We start from the raw sequence: 22,207 nt of genomic DNA on the forward strand, positions 1-22,207 counted from the left end.
TTAAACAGCCGTCTGTATCGATCATTTGGTCTGTGTCACTACCTGTAAACTCTGCTGCTTGTAGTTGAACACGACGGCTTTCACCTCGAGCTGCTCGTTCCTCTTTGCCGAATATGGCAGTTTAAGGGATATGAAAAAGTCCTTGAAGACCTTCAGTGGCTGTGGATCTGCTATGCAAAATCCTGAAGGATTGTAATTGCAGCAGAAATGAATTTCAATTCAGTTTAATTCAATTCAGTGTGAATGTAATGACTGACTTTATAAATGCTGGAAGAGTTGCAGCTGGTTACCTTTTGTTGGAGAAATAGCCACAGCTTGAACCTCCCATGTGGTGATGGAGTCAGGAGCCACTACAAAATGCCTGAAAAGGTTCAACAGCAAATATAACAGAAACCATCTAAGAGTTCATTTATTTTACGTTTAACTTATTTTACATATTTGACTGATTAACGGTGTGGATTATTTATTTATAACAGCAGCTCTGACATGTTTATATTATACAAGTTTTAATAAGTAATTAATAATTATTAGTTAATATTTCATAACATATTGTAACCACACACTAACACACACACAGACACACACACATACACACACACACGTACACCACACACAGACACACACACACACACACATTCACACACATACACACAAATACACACACACACACATACACACAGACACACACACACACGCATGCACACACACACACACACACACACATACACACACACAGACACACACACACACACACACACACACACACGTACACACATACACACGTTCACAGACACACACACACACACACACACATACACACGTACACCACACACAGACACACACACACACACACACACATTCACACACATACACACAAATACACACACACATACACACACACATTCACACACACACACGAATGCACACACACATACACACACACACACACACACACACACACGTACACACACACACATACACACACACATACACACACACACACACACACACATACACATACATACACATACACACACATTCACAGACATACACACATACACACACACACACACACACATTCACAGACACACATACACACATTCACAGACATACACACACACATACACACAAACACACACCAATTTTGTACTGTACACCTATTTTGTACACACCAGTTACCTTCATAATCGATCCATATTAGTTATACGTGATACATTAAAAATATTTTGAATTAAATATATTAGTAAATTCTACAGAACACTTTGATCCATCATTGTTTGTATTATTTTAGGTCTGATTTGTGACGTACCTGATGTCGCCCGACGCGTCTGCTGGTACAATATCCCACATCCATGAATGAGGAAAGAAACTGCGGAGGTAAACTGAGACTTCATCAAAATCATCCTCTGCTGTTCCACTGCTGAATGCTTTAAAGACAAGGGGAAAGAAACCTAAGTGTCCTGAAATAACTCTGTTACCATCTGTCTTGCTCTGCGTCAAGACTCACGATTTCGAAAGTCATAATTACGATGACAGGTGCATTCAAGTCACTTTGATTGGAGCAAATAAAGTAAATAAATAAATAAATAAATAAATATAACAAGGGTATAGTTTGTTTTGTTTATTTATTTATTTTTACTTTAATTACAAAGCCGCTGTAAACTTGCATATGCAAACATATTTATGTGGTAGCTTAATGGTTAAGGTGTTGGAGTACTGATCGGAAGGAGTTCAAATCCCACCAAGCTGTCACTCCTGGGCCCCTGAGCAAGGCCCTTAACCCTCAATTGCTCAACTGTATAAATGAGATAAATAAGAGTGTCTGGCAAATGCCGTAAATGTAAATTTATTACGTATTATATCGTAGGCAAGCTATTTCTCTCTAATAGGAGATTTTCGTAAATTGTAACTTTGTAAATTTCGTCAAATTTAAGGTTAACTTCATAAACACGTACAAATACAGATGCAATTGATCTAACTAGAGTAAAGACTTAAAGAAAAAAGAGTTTCCTACTGTACTCGTAATTACGACTTTGTGTTTCAAATAAGATTTTTCCATGACTTTTATGCATCAGTGTTTAAACTTCAGACAGGAAGTCATCATTTGAATAGATTATAGAGAAAATAATAAGTTTGAACGACTTTTTTTAAATGAGTTTTTTTTGTTGTTTGTTTGTTTGTTTGTTTTCTATCTCTACGGATTTAAGAAAGGCTCGTGCAGAAGTCACCGAGTTAAATAGTGAATTAAAATGTAATTAACTCCTGACTAACTTTGGACACGGAAACCTATATTGTTATATACAAATATTACAATGCTTGATTCTGACTGGATGAAAATGTCAAGCTGGAAAAAGCTTTAAAAAAAAAAAAGTATTACTTCTTCCTAAGTTGCCTCTCATTCTCCTAATTTTGTCCATCTTCCTCTTTTTTGTTGCAGCCTCACAGCACTTTTTGAAAGCTTCCCGGCAGCTCTGTGGCTGATGTGCTGTGTATTTCTGCCTGGATTCACACGGCATTAACGACAGTCCTTTCTTCCTTCCATCTTCACAGCACTTCCTGTCTTCTTGCTTCTTGTAACTGTTAACTGAATACACCGAAAGAAATGAAATCCTTTATCTTTTAATCAGTCTTTATATACAGTACAATTATTTCAAAATGAATGTATAAGTGTTTTGTCATTCACTTTAATTGTCTTTGCAGTAATTAAAGGCCCAGGTGCATTCTGGGAACTTACCCAGTGCGTTGAGGTCTCTCTTGTGTCTGTGTCTGTCTTCATAGCATTTATGATCCGCTGTAATCAGAACATAGAAGAAAATGTATTAATACACAATAATGCTCATACGTAGCTGCACCGTTCTGTTTATTAGTTCATTGTAGTGTAAATAAATGTATTACTTGTAGCTTTATCATTTTCTGTGTTACAGTTACAGATGAACATGAGTCCTGCAGATTCCAGGACGGACTTGGAATTTTCTCCTCCACCCACAGAGCAGGCCAGATCATACGAGTTCATGTACTCGAACATCTGCAAGAAGGTCAGTGTCAGTGAATTGCATTCTCTAATTAGAATCGATAAAAACATTATCCAATGCTACATGTATGATCTTTTTTTGTAAACAACTCAAACGTTTCCCTTCACACATTTTTCACATGTAGTGTTTTCCTAAATGTTTCCTATTTTTCATCCTAATCCGTTTCTTTACGTCATTCATTTATTTTCACAACTTAGTTTTTCTTACGTTATGCACACGATGTCACGTGTTTGCCTGAATTCACGTTCATATACGTTTCTCACTGGATCACACATTGCTCACCGAATCAGATATTAAAAATGTGTTTAATATTTAAAATATATTTAATTCAAATTTGGTTTCATTTGTATATCGCTTTTAAAAGTGGACAATGTGGACAGTGTCTAAAAGCAGATTTATTACAATTTAGAATATAAATAGTAAAATGTAAAAAAAAAAAAAAAATTACATTTATTTATATAACATTTTTTTTGAATATGTTTTTAAGTAACAACATTCAATAGGTATGAATGTTTAAAATGATATTGCTGCTGTCCTGTGTACTGACGTAACCCATCGTTGATGTTGACACAGCAGTTAATAATCGCAGTGATTTTACATAATAAACTTACAGGATTTCTGACAATGGTATAAAATATTATGGTAAGTTGATTATTCTATTAGTTAAACATCTTGTTTGTAAAGCTGTACCTTTTGAGGACTCAGTTTGCCCTTTTTATTGAGGATGTACACAGCTGAATCCACCGCACTCAGCGCCACCTTACTGTCTGTATCAGTTCTAATTGACACCTCAAAATTCTCTCCAGGTTTCTGGTCACTGATAGGAACAATTTCTACCTGAAAAAACCCCCAGAACATCAGCAATCAACAGCTTTCTTGTAAAGCCATTAGCAAATTTTGTATCTTGATTTAAAGGAAAACTCTGATGGGATCTACAGTACTACCTTTCCTTTGCACACATCTTTCACATCGACCCACACTGAATCAGCCACTATCCTGGCACCTTGTGTGTAATAGTAGGCCACCAGGCGGAAGGCGGGCACCATATCCACAGAGAACGGCAGGTTTATGGAGGTCAGATCGGTCCTCTGCACTCTGCCTGCCTTCAGCACTCTGCCCTTACTCACAACCTGGACAGAGAAAACATCAGCATTAAGTATTGTGTGCAGGGATGAAAACACAAGCAGAGGCATGTTGTTAGATGGAAAGAATCCATTAAGGGCTTAATTTAATTAAATTCTTGAGATGGAACATTTACAGTTCCAATTATTCCTACATTTTTTCCTGTTTTACTGAAGAAACGACTGGCCAGTGTTAATAAATTAATAATAAAAGAATAAGAGCTATTCCACTTCTTCTTCTTCTTCTTCTTCTTCTTCTTCTTCTTCTTCAAAATAAATAAATAAATAAATAAATAAATAGATAAATAAATAAACAAACAAATAAAATAAAATAAAATAAAATAAATAAAAAAAAATCTAAACTCATTTTTTTTTACCTTAAGCCAGTAAGGATAATAAAACATATAGCTGTTATTAAGAGATGAGACATTTATACTGTACTCTGTTCCATTAAATGTTAAATATGTGATAGAATATTTCTAAATCATACTGGTGGATCAGTCCTGATCTTTACTGCCCCCTGCTGTCTGTTAGAGAAATCACAGTTTATAAGGCTTTCATTTACATTTACATTTGGCAGATGAGCTTATCTACAGTGACTTACAGTTTTATCTCATTTTATTCAACTGAGCAATTGATTAGTAAGGGCCTTGGGATTTGAACTTGCAACCTTCTGATCAGTAGTCCAACCACTAAGCTATCACATCCCAGACTTTCCCTTTCTGATCCCACAACCTTTGCTGAACCAACTGTACATATGACTTCTGGAATAAAGCGGTAAAGCTTTGTTTTAGAAACCTTTTTAAAAGTTACAAACTGCACCTTTAAATAATGAAACCGTTTAAAATACCTGATATTAGGCTTTACATGTTCATAAACCCTATACCTATTTACCAGGTAGTAGATATGTGATGGTCTTGTAGCACTTGTGATGTCCCTGAACGTGGCTTGCAGGTTTTGGCCGGGGTTGAGGATCTGATGCTGCACCTCCACGCTCAGATAGCTGCCATCTTCAGCGTTGATTGCTTTGGACGTTATCTTCGTATCACTGATTATTCCTTGCTCATCATCTCCCTGTGCTTGTACCTGTCAGAGACATGAAAGGTCTTGTCTATGCACTGATCTTATCTATTCATATCTCTCAGTGTGTGTAGCTGAATTTCAAAAGTAGCAAATCATGCAAGAGTTGCTTGTGTAGAACAGCATGCATTTGTTATTGTTACCGTTATAAAGATTTGCTTAGCCTGCTTTGGGACTTGGAGTGTAATTAATATGTTTCCACTATCATCTCCAATGCTCTCCTTAAACTGAGACGCACCATCTATAGTCACATCGGCCTTTATTTTCAAACGAGGGACTCTGGAGCCGTCTGGGAAGCTGGTGGTGCCCTACAGCAAAGCATAAGAGATGTCAAGTAAATGTATGACAGAAATTTGTGAAAGAAAAACATTCCTCTGAGACTATGACTCAAGTAAAAATGACAACTCTAAATAACAAAAGTTTATTAATATATTTATGGCATAAACCTACTTTTTATTGATTAAATTTATTTCATTTCACCAGAACTACAAACTTACAAACTGACATTCAAACTGTAAAATTTGTCCGAACAGTTGCATTATTATGACCTCACCAACCCTTGAATGAATGAATGAATGAATGAATGGATGAACGAATGAATGTATAGGTACTGTTTTGTTTAAAATAAACGCTGACTGACTTGTACTGATAAGTCTTGTACTTTATTTGTGGTGTAAAATGTTTTCAGTCTTCAAATGAGCAGGAGCTCTTGACAGTACAGTACATGAGGAGCTTAAGGTCCCCAAAGCCCCACCATCGCAATGCCACTGACACTGGAGGCTACTTTCAAATATACTATATACATATCTCCTCTTAGAAAACGTCATAAAATCAAGAATTACATACAGAATCTGATGTGCAGTTTGTTGTAGAGGTTGTTATAACTGTATATTGAAGCTGATACTATAGAATGACGCATTAGTATAAAGTTTTAGAGCCAAATTAGTGTCAAAATTGCTGTTATAGAAAAACAACTTACGGCCAATCAGAACAGAGAAGTCAACAATTCTGTGGTCTTTTATTATCAGAAATTCTTCTTCTTCTTCTTGCTATTGTTGTTTTTGTTGCAGTGTATTATACTTTTAAACTTTTATTAGTGACTTTCTCTCACTTGCCCTTGTATCTGTATATGTTTACAGTCACTCTTCTCTCGGCTAGCATGCAGCCTGGTTTTAAACACATACCAGAATAGAGAAAATGCCCCCAGGAGAGAAATACTTCTTTGTCCTTGACAAGTCAATGATATACGGAGATGTCACTATCTTCACAGAGGAGCTCTCTGTTTCCTCTAGATCTCCACCTGCATAAGCATGAGATAGATGATGATCAGACACACACACACACACACACACAGAGTGCACAGCAAGATTTAAACAGCAGAATAGTATGCATGATTAATCTTTTGACTGTGTGAGACTCACTTGCTTTTTCCAGAACAGTAGCAGCGATGTACAGGTACATGTCTGCTATGTGCTCTTGGCCCTGATTGGCTGCTGCATCCTTTAACTCTTTAGTGAGGATTATGACTTCTGCATGGCCATTCTCAACCTAAATGGCAATAGAGTCAATGAGTTATTATAACAACCTCCTCCTAATATGCTGAATGACACCAGTTGTATTCACTGTACCTAAATGTTCTATACTGCCCTTTATTTATAAAGTAAAAGGCACAATAAGTACATTTATATAAATAAAGCTTACAATAGAGGAAATGGAGCTTAAAGGCTTAACATGTTTTAGATAGGATTAACACAGGAACTAACTATCTGGACAAAATTATATGAATATAATTAACAATACTTCTTTTTCTTAACAATAATAATAACCTGGGCGAGGCTATAATAAAGTTGAATCTATTCTAACCAATCTGATGACTGTTGATACAAAAGGAGGCACGTGGTTAACGGTGAAGAAGTGAAGAAGGTTTTGTGTTTGTTACAGGGGGCTGTCTGTGTGAACTGTCACAGTTAAGCTGGTCTTCTGAAAAGGTCTCAAAAAAAAAAAAAAAGAAAAAAAGAAAATCTGGATTTTGGAGTTAGTTGAATCAATGTTAAAATGATAAAGTTGTTTTTCAATAGACATATTTTTTGTTTTTGTGTGAAAAGAGGGTGGGTGGTGGCAGTGGGGCTCATTGGCTGCTCAGCACCCCTAAAGCTCTGACCCTAGAATCGCCCCTGAATAATAATAATAATAATAATAATAATAATAATAATAATAATAATAATAATAATAATAATAATATAAACTTGCTATATTCACATTGCATAGGCTTATGTATTAAAACACATTTCATATGATTAAACAAAAACAGAATAAATGGTAAATAATATATACAAGTCTATTAAATTAGCATTACAAAGTATGTATCCTTAAAGGTGGGGTCTCTGATATTTCAGAAATGCTTCAGAAAACTGCGTTAGGCCACCAAACAAAACAAAAATCAAAACAAACGTGTAGCCAATGAGCAGAAAGGGGCGGGTCTTGTCAATATGGGCGGAGAGAGTGTTCAGTGCGCATGTGTGCATATTCACAGATTGGAGTTTCCCGAGTCAATAACTCCTGAGCTAAACACTGTTACTACACAAAACACGGTTGTAGCTGCGTCTCTACATTACTACGATAGAAAAGAGGTGTTATTTGTGTAGTAACAGCGTTTAGCTCAGGAGTTATTGACTCGGGAAACTCTAATCTGTGAATATGTGACCAACTTCCTGCTCCTTCAGTTCTCTCCAGCGCTGGAAAGCTGATCCTATATTAACACGGGTCCTACTTCTTACCTTATCGTAAGCCTTTCTTCGCTTTCTTTGTTTTTATCCTCCATGTCAATGTTAAAACCGCTTTCTGCTAATGTCACACATGCGCACTGAACACTCTCTCCGCCCATATTGACAAGTCCCGCCCCTTTCTGCTCATTGGCTACACGTTTGTTTTGATTTTGTTTAGCTTGTCGTCCCGACTCACTCTCACTCATTTTCTACCGCTTATCCAAACTACCTCGGGTCATGGGGAGCCTGTGCCTATCTCAGGCGTCATCGGGCATCAAGGCAGGATACACCCTGGACGGAGTGCCAACCCATCGCAGGGCGCACACACACACTCTCATTCACTCACGCACTCACACACTACGGAGAATTTTCCAGAGATGCCAATCAACCTACCATGCATGTCTTTGGACTGGGGGAGGAAACCGGAGCACCCGGATGAAACCCCCGAGGCACGCAAACATACATGCAAACTCCACACACACAAAGTGGAGGTGGGAATCGAACCCCAAACCCTGGAGGTGTGAGGCCACCGTGCCCCCCTCGTCCCGACTCAGTTTTCTGAAACATTTTTCAAATATCGGAGACCCCACCTTTAAATGACTACATATTGCCTTTTTATTAAAACTCTAAAGCTGTACCATTATGAACACATTGTACTCACTGTAATCTGTTTTTCTGTGCTAGGAAGATAAGTTTTCTCTCCTTTACTGTCAATCAGCCCAAAGCGCACATACGCCACCCCATTAACGCTCTTCCCATAGGTGTATCTGAGAGCATCAAGCATCAGCAATGTGAGTACAGGACACAAGTCAGTGATCATTATATCATTATTTATCAGCACAGGATGATCTGTAACGTACCTGGCTGAGATACTGAACTGAAAATGGTCATTGTTTAGAGAGAGGTAATATTTTGCTGCCTGGATCTTGACCTCAAACGAGGGCAGAACTGAAAAGAATGACATTATTATGATGAGGATGATTATAATGATTAACATTAAGAACAATAGCTTTGAAGGGAAGCTATATCTATATATCTATACTTATCACATCTATAATCATATTTGAATGTTATTATATTTATTAAAATATATGTAGTGCATGTATGTTTTTTAAGCCCATAATTAAAAAAAATCATTTGTTTGCAGTTATTATTATTAATTTTTACAATTTTCAAGTGATTCTCTTATGAAAAGAATGTGCTTTTATTCATGTGCCTTTTATTTTTTATTTTTATCTCTCTCCACACACACACACACACACACACACACACAGTATATATATATATATATATATATATATATATATATATATATATATATATATACATATATATATATATATATATATACACACACACACACACACATATATATATATATATATATATATATACACACACATATACACATATACATATATACATAGCATTATTGGCACAGGCACAGATGGCAGAAAAGGAGTCTGTGGTGAAATCGGCATTCCAGCTCATCCTGTGTTTGCATCATAGTCTTGGCAAATACAGCTCTTCCACTGCAACCTTCTCCAACTATGTCTTCATGGAGGTCTGTGCTTTGTGCAATACTGGAACAGGTTTTGACCTCTAAGTTCCAGTAAAGGGAAATTGTAATGCTACTTTATACAAAGACACTCTGAAGTTGTGTACTTACAAGTATGTGGTAACAGTTTGGGAGAAGAACCACATATATGTGTAATGGTCAGGTGTCCACAAACCTTTGGCCATGTACTGTACTATATAATTGTTTTTAAACAGCAGTAGAAAGCATTCTGGGTTTGTGTGTCCGAATGTAATCTTTAACTGACACTAGTTTCTTGTTACATAATAGTTTTTTGGCCGGGTTCCCGACAGTCCTGTACCCTTTCACAGCCATCACTATAAATCAGACATGCTTACTCTTTTACTTTTTATTCTCATTAGACTTCCAGAAGAGATGGAATTGACGACATCCGGCAGTCTGCTAATTATACAAAAAAACAACAACAAAAAAAACCCTATGAATATTATTACTATGCTACATTCTTAACACTTACCATACTCTCGAACCTCAAACTCTACTGATGAGTCAGACTTTGGATAGCTATGAAAGAAGGCTTTGATTTTCCATTGGCCTGCTCTGAAAAATGAATACAGTACATGCATATACATAAACATAGTCAGGTAAACTTTAACAAACAAACCCAGGAAATTCTCTCTTCTATGAATGACATTCTTATGTACAGTATATGTATATGTACAGTGTGTTGGTTTTTTTTTTTAGTCCCTATTATAGGATCTTATTATTTTTTGTTACTATTGATTTTTCCCCCCCTTCTAGTTGTTAACTTGTTCAGTTGTTTGAATATCAACATGGAAAGTTTTATTATGACCGACTCCTATAAAATAGGAGTAAAATAAAATAATTAAAATATGAATTAAAATTTAATTAATTAATTAAAATAAAATAAAAAATTATATAAAATAAATTTTGTGACTCTTTATATAAAAGTCATATGAATAATGACTTATTCATAATGTAGCATTGGTAATAATGCATTTACAAATTGTTAACAAAATTGCATAATAATTATTGCTTATCATAGATTATATCCTCTCATAAAGCAGTCTGCAAAATGGGTCTTGTATTATGAATTATAACCACTGCTATTAACTATAACACATTTTCATAAATAGTTATAACAATATGTATAATGCCTTATGAATACATTATAACATTATATGAAATCGAGACAGTTCAAGAGCATCAATTAAAGCAGTGTACAGTACTGTATATCTCAATCTGCCTGTTTATTACAGAGACTCTGTATATACAGGTCAATGTGTACATCAAAACAATTTTTTTTTAGTCATATATCTTTTACTCACAATCCCACATCTGGAACTTTGAAACTCTTCTGCAGGATTTCAGAACTGTTCAGAATATTATTGGACACCAGCAGGTTTTTGGAGTTCTATGAAGAATTTACAGTCAGCTGTTATTTCATTCTTACACTACAGAAAAATATCATTCTTTTATTACGCACCGTGCATGTAAAAAAAAACACATAACAGGATACTCACAAATATCTGGACGTTCACTACATTGTTTATAGGAAGCAAGTAGTTATCTAGAGTAAAGAGTCTGTAGTTTACTGAAAAAAAAAAAACACAAGCGTGATCAACACAATGCTTCTACTGTCAGAAATTCTTGTTTCAATACAAAGCTCTTATTTCTTACCAATTTCTCCTGGATTATAGATGGTCTTGTCAGTTTGGATGAAAATATAACCCCTTCTGGTTGACAAAGGGATAAGGGCCATACTGTGTTTGCTAAACACATCACTGCTCTCAGCAACAAGCGAGACATATGGCACATTCCGATTTTTACTTAAACCGTGCAAATGAACTGGATCAACCTGAAGATGCACAAAAACCATTTGAGTATGTATATTAGAAAATATAGGCAATAAAACACATTGGCTTCGATGTTATAGAAAAATATTCAACAATGGGCTGAAGAGATCTGTTAGCAAGAGCACATTGTTAACAAGTGTTCTATACATTTTCTTGAACAACAATTATTCAAAGATAACAGTTTTTGATTTATTAAAAAAAAAAGTTCTGGCAATATTTATGTAATTATAATCGTGGGTCATGCACAAAAACAAGAAGATATTCCCTTCTCAACCGTCTTTTGAAGTTTTTAAGACATAAATTTGGTTTATACTGTAATTCTACTGAGACACCAGAAAGCACAAAGTCTGATGACTTTCCAATGTCAGAAAAATACAGCTTTATTCCTGACTGCTGTAGAATTAACAACATATTAAAACAACTGTAGAAATCTGAAGCTGTGATTTATAGGTGCTCTAAAGAAAAACGAATCTAAGCAAACAGATTTAACAAAAATTCAAGATTAATAGGTATAGAAATGTATAGGCATTTACTGCATAATTTATATATATTTTTATATATATATTTATAGATTATACAGGGTACAAATAAGTAACAATTTCATGGACTTGCCTTAAGTGTCACCACTGCTTGATATTGATTTTCCTCATTTAAGGTCACAGTTTTTCGATCATATAGCATTGAGCGTCCTTGGTGTTCTTTGAAAGACAGAGTTAAACTGACACTTCTGGTGGCTCCATGCAGTTGCACACTCACCGTCTCCTCCACTCCTATATGAATTATACTCGGGGCAGTGATGAGACATCTAGTACATAAGAGCAAACATAAAAAGACATGACGAAGCTGCTTTTTTTTTTTTCTTATTGATGATCAATATTTGCATGATAAACTCAGGAGTACTCACGTTGGTTTCTGTGCCTCCACTGCAAGATGAACAAAAGCCACAAAAACTAAAAGGAAGATCATTCTGTCTTTGTGGTGCAAAGTTATGATCTTCAGTCTTTACACCGTAATCCTTACAGAGCGAGCTGTCTTTTATGAACTCCCCACTGCTTTAACCAAACGAGCGCTGTGCCAATCACGATTCATTTTATAAAAACAAAAAAAAAACAAAAAAAACAATTGATTGCTTTTTTTCTTTTTTCCAATGAAATCACATGACTTCCCAGAAACTGTCCTGGGTTTAGGCCAGACACAAGAGGGGGAAAACTTCTGCTGTCTCATCCAAATACCTATTGAGCAATAGGCGATGGGAAATGTTTTGGGGTCATTGAAATCGTCCATAAAACCCACAGCAAAAACAAATTATTAATAACGTTGTTCTCTTTTTCAATAGTTCTTTTTGTAATGGTCAAGCTAGAAGGTCTACACATAAAGGGGAGCTCACAATTATGGTTACTAGCTGAATGGCTACAACCGAATGTCAAATATCACAGTGCAAAGTCCAAAAAGCATAAAGAATGTACATTGGTACTTATAGCAAATACGAGTTAGAGTTTCTTTAGGTTTAGAGTTTGAGTAAAGACAATGTGTTCAGAAAATAAGGAAAAAAAGAAGAAAGGGCGAATGGACAGCTAGAAGGTGTAAAAATAGACGAGTTTTGTCACTTTCTGAAGATAAATGCTAGCATCATTTGCCATGGACTCTTCTGTAGACACTGTGCAATCCTTCCAGTACATCAGCTGTGACACTTTTTAAAATAACAATTTCCTGGTGTGATGTGTTGCTTGTGCTTGATCCAGTTCAGGTCTTTTTTTATTTATCCTCTATTTTTATGTGATATTAATTTTTGTCAATGTACTTAACACATAATGAACCTTTTCTGAACCTTTTAGTGTTGTACACCCCCCCTCCCCCAACACAACAACCGGGGTGTTGTTGTTCAATTCAATTCAATTCAAGTTTATTTGTATAGCGCTTTTTACAATGGACATTGTCTCAAAGCAGCTTTACAGAACATAAACATAGAGCAGAAGGTAAACATAAGGAGAAGTATAAAGAATTAATATAATAAAAAAAATCAAGATGTTGTGTTTGGTAAGGATCACTGAACACAATTTAAACAAATACAAAGTATTTATTCAATTTCCATTTATTAATTTGTGTGTGTGTGTGTTTGTGAGTGTGTGTGTGTGTGTGTGAGAGAGAGAGAGAGAGAGAGAGAGAGAGAGAGAGATTATGATGGGTGTTGTTTATTGTAAGTGTTTGTTGCCTTTTTGGACTCCTTTATCATTTGTAATGTTGCTCCCATTTAAAACAGTACGGCTCAAGCCCAGACATTTTTAGTGTCATGATTGAGGACAATGTCCCGTCCAGAGACAAGCTGTTTCGTGTTGAGGTTTTGTTCAAACCGACCATCAAAAATACCCTCTTGGCATCAGCATTAGAATGTGGAAGCACTAAAACAAAGGCTGCTTGTTCTGAGCAGGTGTTGTCAGTAAACAGGCTGTAAAACTATTGGCTAAGTGCAGAGTGCAGACACTCATGAAAAACTGATGCTGATTATCTGGGAAACATTCTAACAGCAGTCAAAATGTCGTTGTTTGTGTCAATGAATTTATGTGTTGTGAATTTGTGGTAACTTTAAAACAGGAACAAGGATGATGCTGAACAATTCCAGGATATGCTTTTTTTCATTGGTTGTTGCGTTAAATCTTACCCAGACACAAAAGTGCTATTTTCTGATTGGCTATTGTGTAGCCTCTTTTTTTGATTGGCTGATAAGTGTCAGGCTCGACTAAGAGCTCCAGGGAAGACACGCTTGGGTCCTGCCCGGTTCCATAAAGACAGCAGTGCAGACAGATACATTTTTGGCGCCGCAGCATATTAAATATATGATAAATAGTAAGTTTTTCTGCGTGAGAAATACGATGTGTGGCAAGAGAGCGTCACAAAAGACCGAAAAGAGTGACTGTCACTCTCAATGCGTGACACTTGAGAGCCCTGTGTATTATACTCTACTCTTGTCAGGACTCAGCCCGGACTTTGGCCACGTACATGTGTTTACGTTTCTCATCACGTGTTTGCCCTGCCTTCGTCTGCTCCTCCCTGTCCACACACCTGTTTCCCATCATGATTACCCTTTGTCTATTTAACTGTGCCACGTTGCCTTGTGCAGCGCGGAATCTACTGTGGTCTTAGTTTTGTTTAGTCCTGTCTCGAGTCCGTGTTCCTGTTTTGTGTACTTGTTAATAAATCCCTTTTGTTTTAGCAATCCTGTGTTTGGGTCCGCTCTGTCCCATGCCATGACTACTCTACTCTACTCTACTCTACTCTACTCTACTTTACTCTGCTATACTATGCTATACTATACCATACTATACTGTACTGTATTATACTCTACTACACTATTCTGTACTGTACCATACTATACTATACTACACTGTACTGTATTATACTCTACTCTACTATACTACACTATACTGTACTGTACTGTACCACACTATACTATACTATATTGTACCACACTACACTATACTGTACTGTACAATATTATATTGTCCTATGCTATACTGCACTATACTACACTATACTGTGCTATGCTACACTACACTGTACTGTGAAATACTACATTATGCTATACTATACTATACTACACAATACTGTGCTATGCTACACTACACTACACTGTACTGTACAATACTACATTATGCTATACTATACTACACTATACTGTGCTATGCTACACTACACTACACTACACTGTACTGTACAACACTACATTATGCTATACTATACTATACTACACAATACTGTGCTATGCTACACACTACACTGTACTGTACAACACTACATTATGCTATACTATACTATACTACACTATACTGTGCTATGCTACACTACACTACACTACACTGTACTGTACAACATTACATTATGCTATACTGTACTATACTGTACCACACTATACTATACTATACTATACTATACTATACTATACTATAATATAATATACTGTGCTATACTGTGCTATACTACACTGCACTGTACAATACTATTTTGTGCTATGCTATACTACACTGTACTGTACTATACTCTACTGTACTATAGCACGATTTTGGAGTGTAATTGGACAAACTAATTGATAAGGTTTGTTGAGTGAAAAATGTGACATTCTCTGATTGTTACCAGATTCATGACATGTTTTAGGAAGGTCTAGATCAGGGGTCGGCAACCTTAAACATCCAAAGAGCCATTTGGACCCGATTCCCACAGAAAAAAAAAACACAGGGAGCCACAAAACCCATTTGACATCTAAAATGAAGATAACACTGCATATATCGTTTTTTACCTTTATGGAAAGTATAGAAAAAACTGTAGTGTGTTGCATTATGAAATCAATGAACTGCTACAGAGTAAACAAATTTTTTTCCACAAGCAAACAAAAATATTTTGAACAGTTTGAACCAACCTTAACAAAAAAGACGCTGGGTTGAAGGTTACTTTCAAATAAAATGTTCAATGTCTAATTGAGTCCTCTTCGTATTCATGGCATCAAAATTTTAACTTGCTGGCTGCAGCAAACCAAAAATGCGTCTGCTTCTGTGTGTCGGATTTCGCAAGTCGGCAGTTATGACGCATATTTTGAGCGACAAACAAATTAAACACGTTTTTTTAATGTTACAAGAGCATCAATTCAAGAGAATTTAGAATTACATTTTTTTTTTAAAAACTAACTAAAATAAAATACATTTAAATTAAATATTTATTTTATAAATCTACAGGGAGCCACAGCAGAGGGATGAAAAAGCCACTTGCGGCTCCGGAGCCGCGGGTTGCCGACCTCTGGTCTAGATGAACAATAGTGCACTTAGTTTAATCTGATCTAAGCCCCTGACTTTCACATTGTACTATACTGTAGTGTAGTGTGCTATAATTTTGTTTTGTTTTGTTTTGTTTAGGAAAAACTGCACACTGAGATATCGTATTAAACTATGTGCCTTTCCATGTTAGTCTTGACCACCATAATGCAGAGGCTGAATTTGTTGTAGATCTGAAATAGTCAAATATTACAGCCAAAAAGTGGTAAGGGCTTAGCCTTTGTGGGTTTTTTTCTGGAAAAAAAAATGCATATTTCCATACTATACTATACTGTAGTGTACTATACTGTACTGTATAGTTTACTGTATGCTAGCTCAGAAAACAAACAAACAAACAAACAAACAATCACAAAAGCTAACCGCTAACCACCTTTTGGGTGAGAAATATGATTTTTTTTTGGTGAAAAATTGATAATCATGGACCTTCACCAAATTCAGTCTGCATGCTAAGGTAGTCAAGATTAACACAGGAAGGCACTTATCCTATCACACTCCAAATCTGAGATACGGAATCATATATTAGAGTATAGTACATTATAGACTAGCAGGGAAATGCTTAGCCTTTACCATTTTTATAAATGAAAAACACTATAGTGCAGCATAGTACCACACAATAGTAGAGCTTCATGTGACTAAACTAATTGCACATCTATGTAAGTGTTGTCATCATTAACACGCTGGCTAAATTTGTGAAGCTCTGAAAGGTTCAAATTTTTCACCCCCAAAAGTGGTAAGGTTTTATTCCTGCAAAAAAAATTGCAGTCTCTGATTTTCAATAAATTCACACGGTGCATTAAGAATACCAAGGCAGTAATCGAGAAAGTAATGCACGCTCCAAAGCCAAGATCTCTCTTATTCCGTACTATACTATACCTCAGAACTGGAGTGCGTTAGGATAAAACTAAATACACCTGACTGTCAGTCTTACTGTATCTGGTTAATACACGGAGTGAAAACTGCACATTCACAGAAGTTCACTGGCTTTCACTTTGCATTAGGAAGTTTAGGAAATCAAACTCCAGAGCTGAGACTCTCATTTCCAGAACCATAGTACTGCATAGTATACTACATCACACCGTATCGTTCCACTACACTGTACCATAACACTATTATATCCACCCAAGCTGCTGCCTGCCTTTTTTACACATTACACGTAATATTTCATTCCTTTGTAAGTAAAAAATAAATATAAAAGGAAACAGTGAAGCAAAGCAAGCTGGTTGATGGGAGTGGGATGCTAGATCAATAAAGCTATTAAAACTGAGCTGTGCTTTTATACAGTACTCCAGTGCTTTTATACAGCTTTCATCGATTTTACTGTAAGTTCAGTTTAAAGAAGGAGTGTTTAAATTATTAGTGGAGTGTTATCCATTCTGTTAAGTAAAGGAATCATAGGAGACGGGATACATTAGCAACCTTTACTTTAAGTTTATCTAAAGAAAAGAAAAACATCGCCAACATATAATGTTTATAGTATATAACTGTCATTGCTTACATATTTGACAAGTGGCAAAGTTACTGAAAGGAGCACACTTTAATTTTTATTTTTTTTAATAGAACAAATACAGTGTTCGTAAATCATGAATACGTACAGATCATCGTCATCTATTAACACTGACCATACCCAAAAACATTTCTATGCAATTTCTTATGTACATAGACAATTTTTCTTATTCACTTTTTTGTGAACTGCATCCAGGAAGGTCATGAAAACCAGATTCGTAAGGACGGTAAATAAAGAAAACAAAGAAAAAAAGCAAAGTCCTGCACGATATTGTCAAACATACTGTGAATTAATTTGCATAGCATTAAAAAAAAGTGATACGCTGTCAAGATCAGACTAATAAATATGAAGAATAAATGTACAGTATGAGAATGAGGCTGTTAAGTGAGAAAATATTTACTGCACTGACTATGTAACAATAAATAAACAGTCATAGAAATGCACATTTTCATACATGTAATACATTTAAGGTGAACCAAAATGCAGATGTGATTAAATGGAATCCAAAACTCCAGTCACTACACAGTCAATAAACTGAGATTTAGCCAGTGTCCCAAATGCTAGAATTAATATACTGTATTATAGAATTCACTGAACGAACATTCAGCCAAACTCATCGTCTGATTCCCAAACGCCAGAACATAATGAATCAATCTAACTTGGTCTTCTTTTCTCCTTGGTGCTTAAGAAAACACTTAAATTACCCATAATGCTCTGTTTTAGATGTTGTAGTAATTAACTATTAATACATAAATGATACCAGGAACCGGTTTGGTTTGATGCACGACAACTGTTTAACTATAAATGGTTACAGATGTGATTTTACATTGTTTAGAATGAGTTGTTATTGGAAAAGATTTAACTTCAGGGTGGTAAAGGTAACCCCACATCCTGCTGAGCCGCATCACACCGGGTTGTTGTTGATTATTTTCCTACGACAGCTAACACAGTGTACACTACCAAAAACAAAAACCCAACTCCAGTGTAAGTATATAGTGTACAAAAAGTACCTCAATGACCTGTGTGTGTGTGCAAAATCCTCAAAATAAACAAATCACTGATGTTAAAAATGTGTCCAAATAGTAGGACACACTTTACTATTCAGCAGTTAATACAGCTGACTGAATTTCCAATTATGATCGAAAATATACTACTAAAATACTGCAAGCGTTAAAGATAATTGGCTAACGCAACAATTAATTGATTAAATTAATCAAATTAATTGTGGGGATGTGGTAGCTCAGTGGTTAAAGGCTTGGACTTCTGATCAGAAGGTCGTTATTTCAGATCCCAGGGCCACCAAGCTGTCACTCCTGGGCCCCTGAGCAAGGCCTTTAACCCTCAATTGCTCAGCTGTATAAATGAGATAAATGTAAGTCACTCTGGATAAGAGTGACTGCCAAATGCCATAAATGTAAATTCAGTTTGTTTTTCCAGCTTTTTAACTTGTATTTAAAATGAATAGGCTTGCCAACTTAGCATTTACTTACTCTTGCGAACCGCTAATTAGCCAAGAACATGCTAGATTCACTTGATTGGGTAATAATAATGCCATTAGACAAAGTAACGGTGTTATATGTCACATATATGTGTCATGTTAATCATCATCATTTGCTCGAGGTTACATCAGTTATAATGTTGTAATGACTCCTTTGTAAGGTATAAATTGGGTAAATTATCTGATTCCTTCAAATTCTTAGCATTTAGGATGTACTCTGTTACATCAGACTAATGAAAAACATCTGTCTTGCGGATTCACACACTGTAATCTAATCATACCATGTTCAATACCAGCAAATGATTGCAGTCAGTCAGGGACCAAGACGTAGAAAATACACTACTACGGTACCTAAAATTCATTCGCACTTCTTTCAAATTTTGAAATTTACAATATTATACAGAGAATGTACGCTTGATAAATCAAGCCTCAAACAACCCATAGTGAAGAGGTGATATTGAAAAAGTTTGTGCTGTACTGCATTTATAATGGAAAAGGTTTAAAATGTTGTATACAAACTAAAAAATAATATTGTAAAAAAATACAAAAAAAAAAATAATCCTGTAACGCTGTAATAACAAGTGATAATATAATGCGATAGAACAATAACGATCCTTTACAAACGAATGAATAAACGAATGAATGAACCAACCAACGAATGAAGAAAAAAAAAAAAAACACTCTTAATTCAGCTCAACTCCTTAGCCTGATAGCCAGGAGAGTGTCTAGCACCTTTGAATGCAAAAATAATATTTATAATAATTAATAAAAATAAAAGACCATGGTCCAAGCAGTATTACACAATAAGCGCCTCGTTTGCTAAAACCTGGCTTCAAGTCTTCCTTTAAAATTGTTAAACAACGGAAACAAAAAGTGCTTCCAGAGTCTTGAGAGAAGCCAACTCCTCGAGACAGCGACACTTGAACTAAGCTGACCTCATCTATGAGTTTGTGCAAGTCAGTCAAACTCTCTTCAGTCACTTCAAGTATTAATACTTAAATAAGAAGCACTTGCAAAACAGTTCTAATGAGCGTCTGCAAAATACGGTCACACCTCTGAGCTGTCGTTACTGTCAAAGCTGTGCGTCATCATGGGCTCTGTGCTGCTGGAGACCTTCGGAGGCTCGTTGATTTTCTCCTTCTTGTTCCTGGAGCGCACCACTAAAAACACAAGCACGAGAAGAACGACAGTCAAGATGAGACCGACTAAAATCCCTACGATCATTATCATGTCGTTGTCCTCGATGTCTTGTGGCTTGGACCCTGTGGTAACAACTACGCTCTGGATGTTGACTTTGGGTCGTAGCTGGTGCTGGGTGCTACGCTCCAGAGCCACATGCAGGATGTTGGTTCCTCGCTCGTTCTCCTCCCCAATCTCCTCAGCCAAAGCCGGAACGCTGCTGACAGACCTTCTGGAACGTGAGGAGTGGTGCTGCGTGATGTGATGGTACTCCACACTCCTTTTTCCGATGCCTCGGTTTGCGTTGTTTCTGGAGCGGACGGTGTATATGGTGTGGATGTACCACTCCCTGCCTGCAGCTACCTACAAGAATAAGCACAGAAGAACACAGACAGTTAATAATTATTTAAAATAAAAACATTTACTGAGGTTTTTTCTTTCAATTGCTAACATGCACTGTTTAAAACTGAAGTCACGTTGTCAAAACTCTTCACAGTCAGAGAAACTGACGAAACTGGGAATGATTTTCCACTGCTTTCTCACAAAAAAAAACAAAAGACGTTCTTATTCTGTCATTAAATACCGATTGATGTGACAAAATCATTCAAATAAATCAAAAGTCTAATATTTTGAACTCAACACATCAACTTAAAAACACAAACAGCAGCGAGTTCAGTTCAGTGTGTTACGAGTGGCAGTGTTATGCTTTCCGATTGAGAATTGTTGCCAGTGTTTTGGTCGAACGAGCTTATTCTGAGACTTGTATGAATTGATCTATAGGTTTGAGCAAGTTTTGAATAAGATTAAATGTTTGGCCACGATTCATGTAGGAAGAGTTTTGAAAACATGGCTTCAGTAAAAACTGTAACAAGCTAACTATTAGAGCTAAATAGCTAAAGATAGCTATTAGAGCTAAATAGTAAATTTAACTGTATTACTGCTAATACTTTGACGTTTAATTCACTAGCTAATAGAGCTAACTAGTGTCTCCCTGCTAGAAAGAACTCATTGTAAAATGTCTTTTGTAAAGTGTTTACTGTTGGACCAATGACTTACCTGAAACAGAGGTGTGGAGTCCAGCCTAAAGCCGTCCGAACCGGGCTGCCTCACTAGTGACAGAGCTTCCGGGTCATCAACTGCCAGGAGAGCGTTGAAGCTAACGCTCCCAAATGACCTAGCCTGAGTCTCTGGCTGAGCTTTGTCCTGTAACAAAAAACAGACTTTGTTTTGCTATAAACTAAAAAATATATATATAGAAATAAAATAAAAAAATCCTAATCACTTCTTGACTTTACAAGTGTACAAGCATCAGCAGAATAGACTACAGTGGATTCGAGTACAGTAGATCAGAATAGAAAATAAACTAGATGAGTACACTATAGTAGAGTACAGTAGATTAGATTATAGTGGAGTAGAGTACAGTAGATCAGAGTACAGTGGATTACTTTAGAGTATAGTAGATTAGTGTGGCGTAGATTAGAGTGGAGTAGAGCAGATTAAAGGAGAGTAGATTAGAGTGGAGTGGAGTAGAGTGGAGTGAAGTTGATTAAAGTAGAGTAGATTAGATTACAGTAGAGTAGAGTAGATTCAAGTACAGCAGAGAAGAGTACAGTAGATTAGAGTAGAGTAGAGCAGATTCAAGTTCAGCAGAGAACAGTAGATTAGACTACAGTAGATTAGGTTACAGTACAGCAAAGTAGAGTACAGCAGAGAACAGTAGATTAGTGTGACGTAGATTAGAGTGGATTAAAGTAGATGAGAGTAGAGTAGATTAGCGTGGAGTAAAGTAGATGAGAG

General features: G+C 36.1%; 2 protein-coding genes across 2 annotated transcripts in view; both read right to left on the reverse strand.

Moving 5' to 3' along the window:
- The window catches only part of c4 (complement component 4), a 30,014-nt gene extending 17,527 nt beyond the window's left edge, over positions 1-12,487 (reverse strand). The window contains exons 1-20 of the mRNA XM_060888528.1: positions 12,314-12,487; positions 12,022-12,214; positions 11,234-11,411; positions 11,077-11,147; positions 10,882-10,967; positions 10,050-10,132; positions 8,859-8,946; positions 8,660-8,765; positions 6,655-6,781; positions 6,418-6,533; positions 5,377-5,541; positions 5,048-5,239; positions 3,977-4,162; positions 3,723-3,869; positions 2,896-3,025; positions 2,735-2,791; positions 2,378-2,584; positions 1,310-1,427; positions 291-361; positions 43-182 (exon numbers count right to left, since the gene is read on the reverse strand). Coding sequence (XP_060744511.1) covers positions 43-182; positions 291-361; positions 1,310-1,427; positions 2,378-2,584; positions 2,735-2,791; positions 2,896-3,025; positions 3,723-3,869; positions 3,977-4,162; positions 5,048-5,239; positions 5,377-5,541; positions 6,418-6,533; positions 6,655-6,781; positions 8,660-8,765; positions 8,859-8,946; positions 10,050-10,132; positions 10,882-10,967; positions 11,077-11,147; positions 11,234-11,411; positions 12,022-12,214; positions 12,314-12,375 — 2,523 coding nt within the window. The 5' untranslated portion in view covers positions 12,376-12,487. The remainder of the gene's footprint in view (positions 1-42; positions 183-290; positions 362-1,309; positions 1,428-2,377; positions 2,585-2,734; positions 2,792-2,895; positions 3,026-3,722; positions 3,870-3,976; positions 4,163-5,047; positions 5,240-5,376; positions 5,542-6,417; positions 6,534-6,654; positions 6,782-8,659; positions 8,766-8,858; positions 8,947-10,049; positions 10,133-10,881; positions 10,968-11,076; positions 11,148-11,233; positions 11,412-12,021; positions 12,215-12,313) is intronic.
- A 5,257-nt stretch (positions 12,488-17,744) lies between these two features.
- frem2b (FRAS1 related extracellular matrix 2b) overlaps positions 17,745-22,207 on the reverse strand; it is a 113,131-nt gene continuing 108,668 nt past the window's right edge. The window contains exons 23-24 of the mRNA XM_060888077.1: positions 21,467-21,613; positions 17,745-20,773 (exon numbers count right to left, since the gene is read on the reverse strand). Coding sequence (XP_060744060.1) covers positions 20,279-20,773; positions 21,467-21,613 — 642 coding nt within the window. The 3' untranslated portion in view covers positions 17,745-20,278. The remainder of the gene's footprint in view (positions 20,774-21,466; positions 21,614-22,207) is intronic.

This window comes from Tachysurus vachellii, chromosome 15 (assembly GCF_030014155.1).
Source record: "Tachysurus vachellii isolate PV-2020 chromosome 15, HZAU_Pvac_v1, whole genome shotgun sequence".
NCBI classification, from domain to species: Eukaryota; Metazoa; Chordata; class Actinopteri; order Siluriformes; family Bagridae; genus Tachysurus; species Tachysurus vachellii.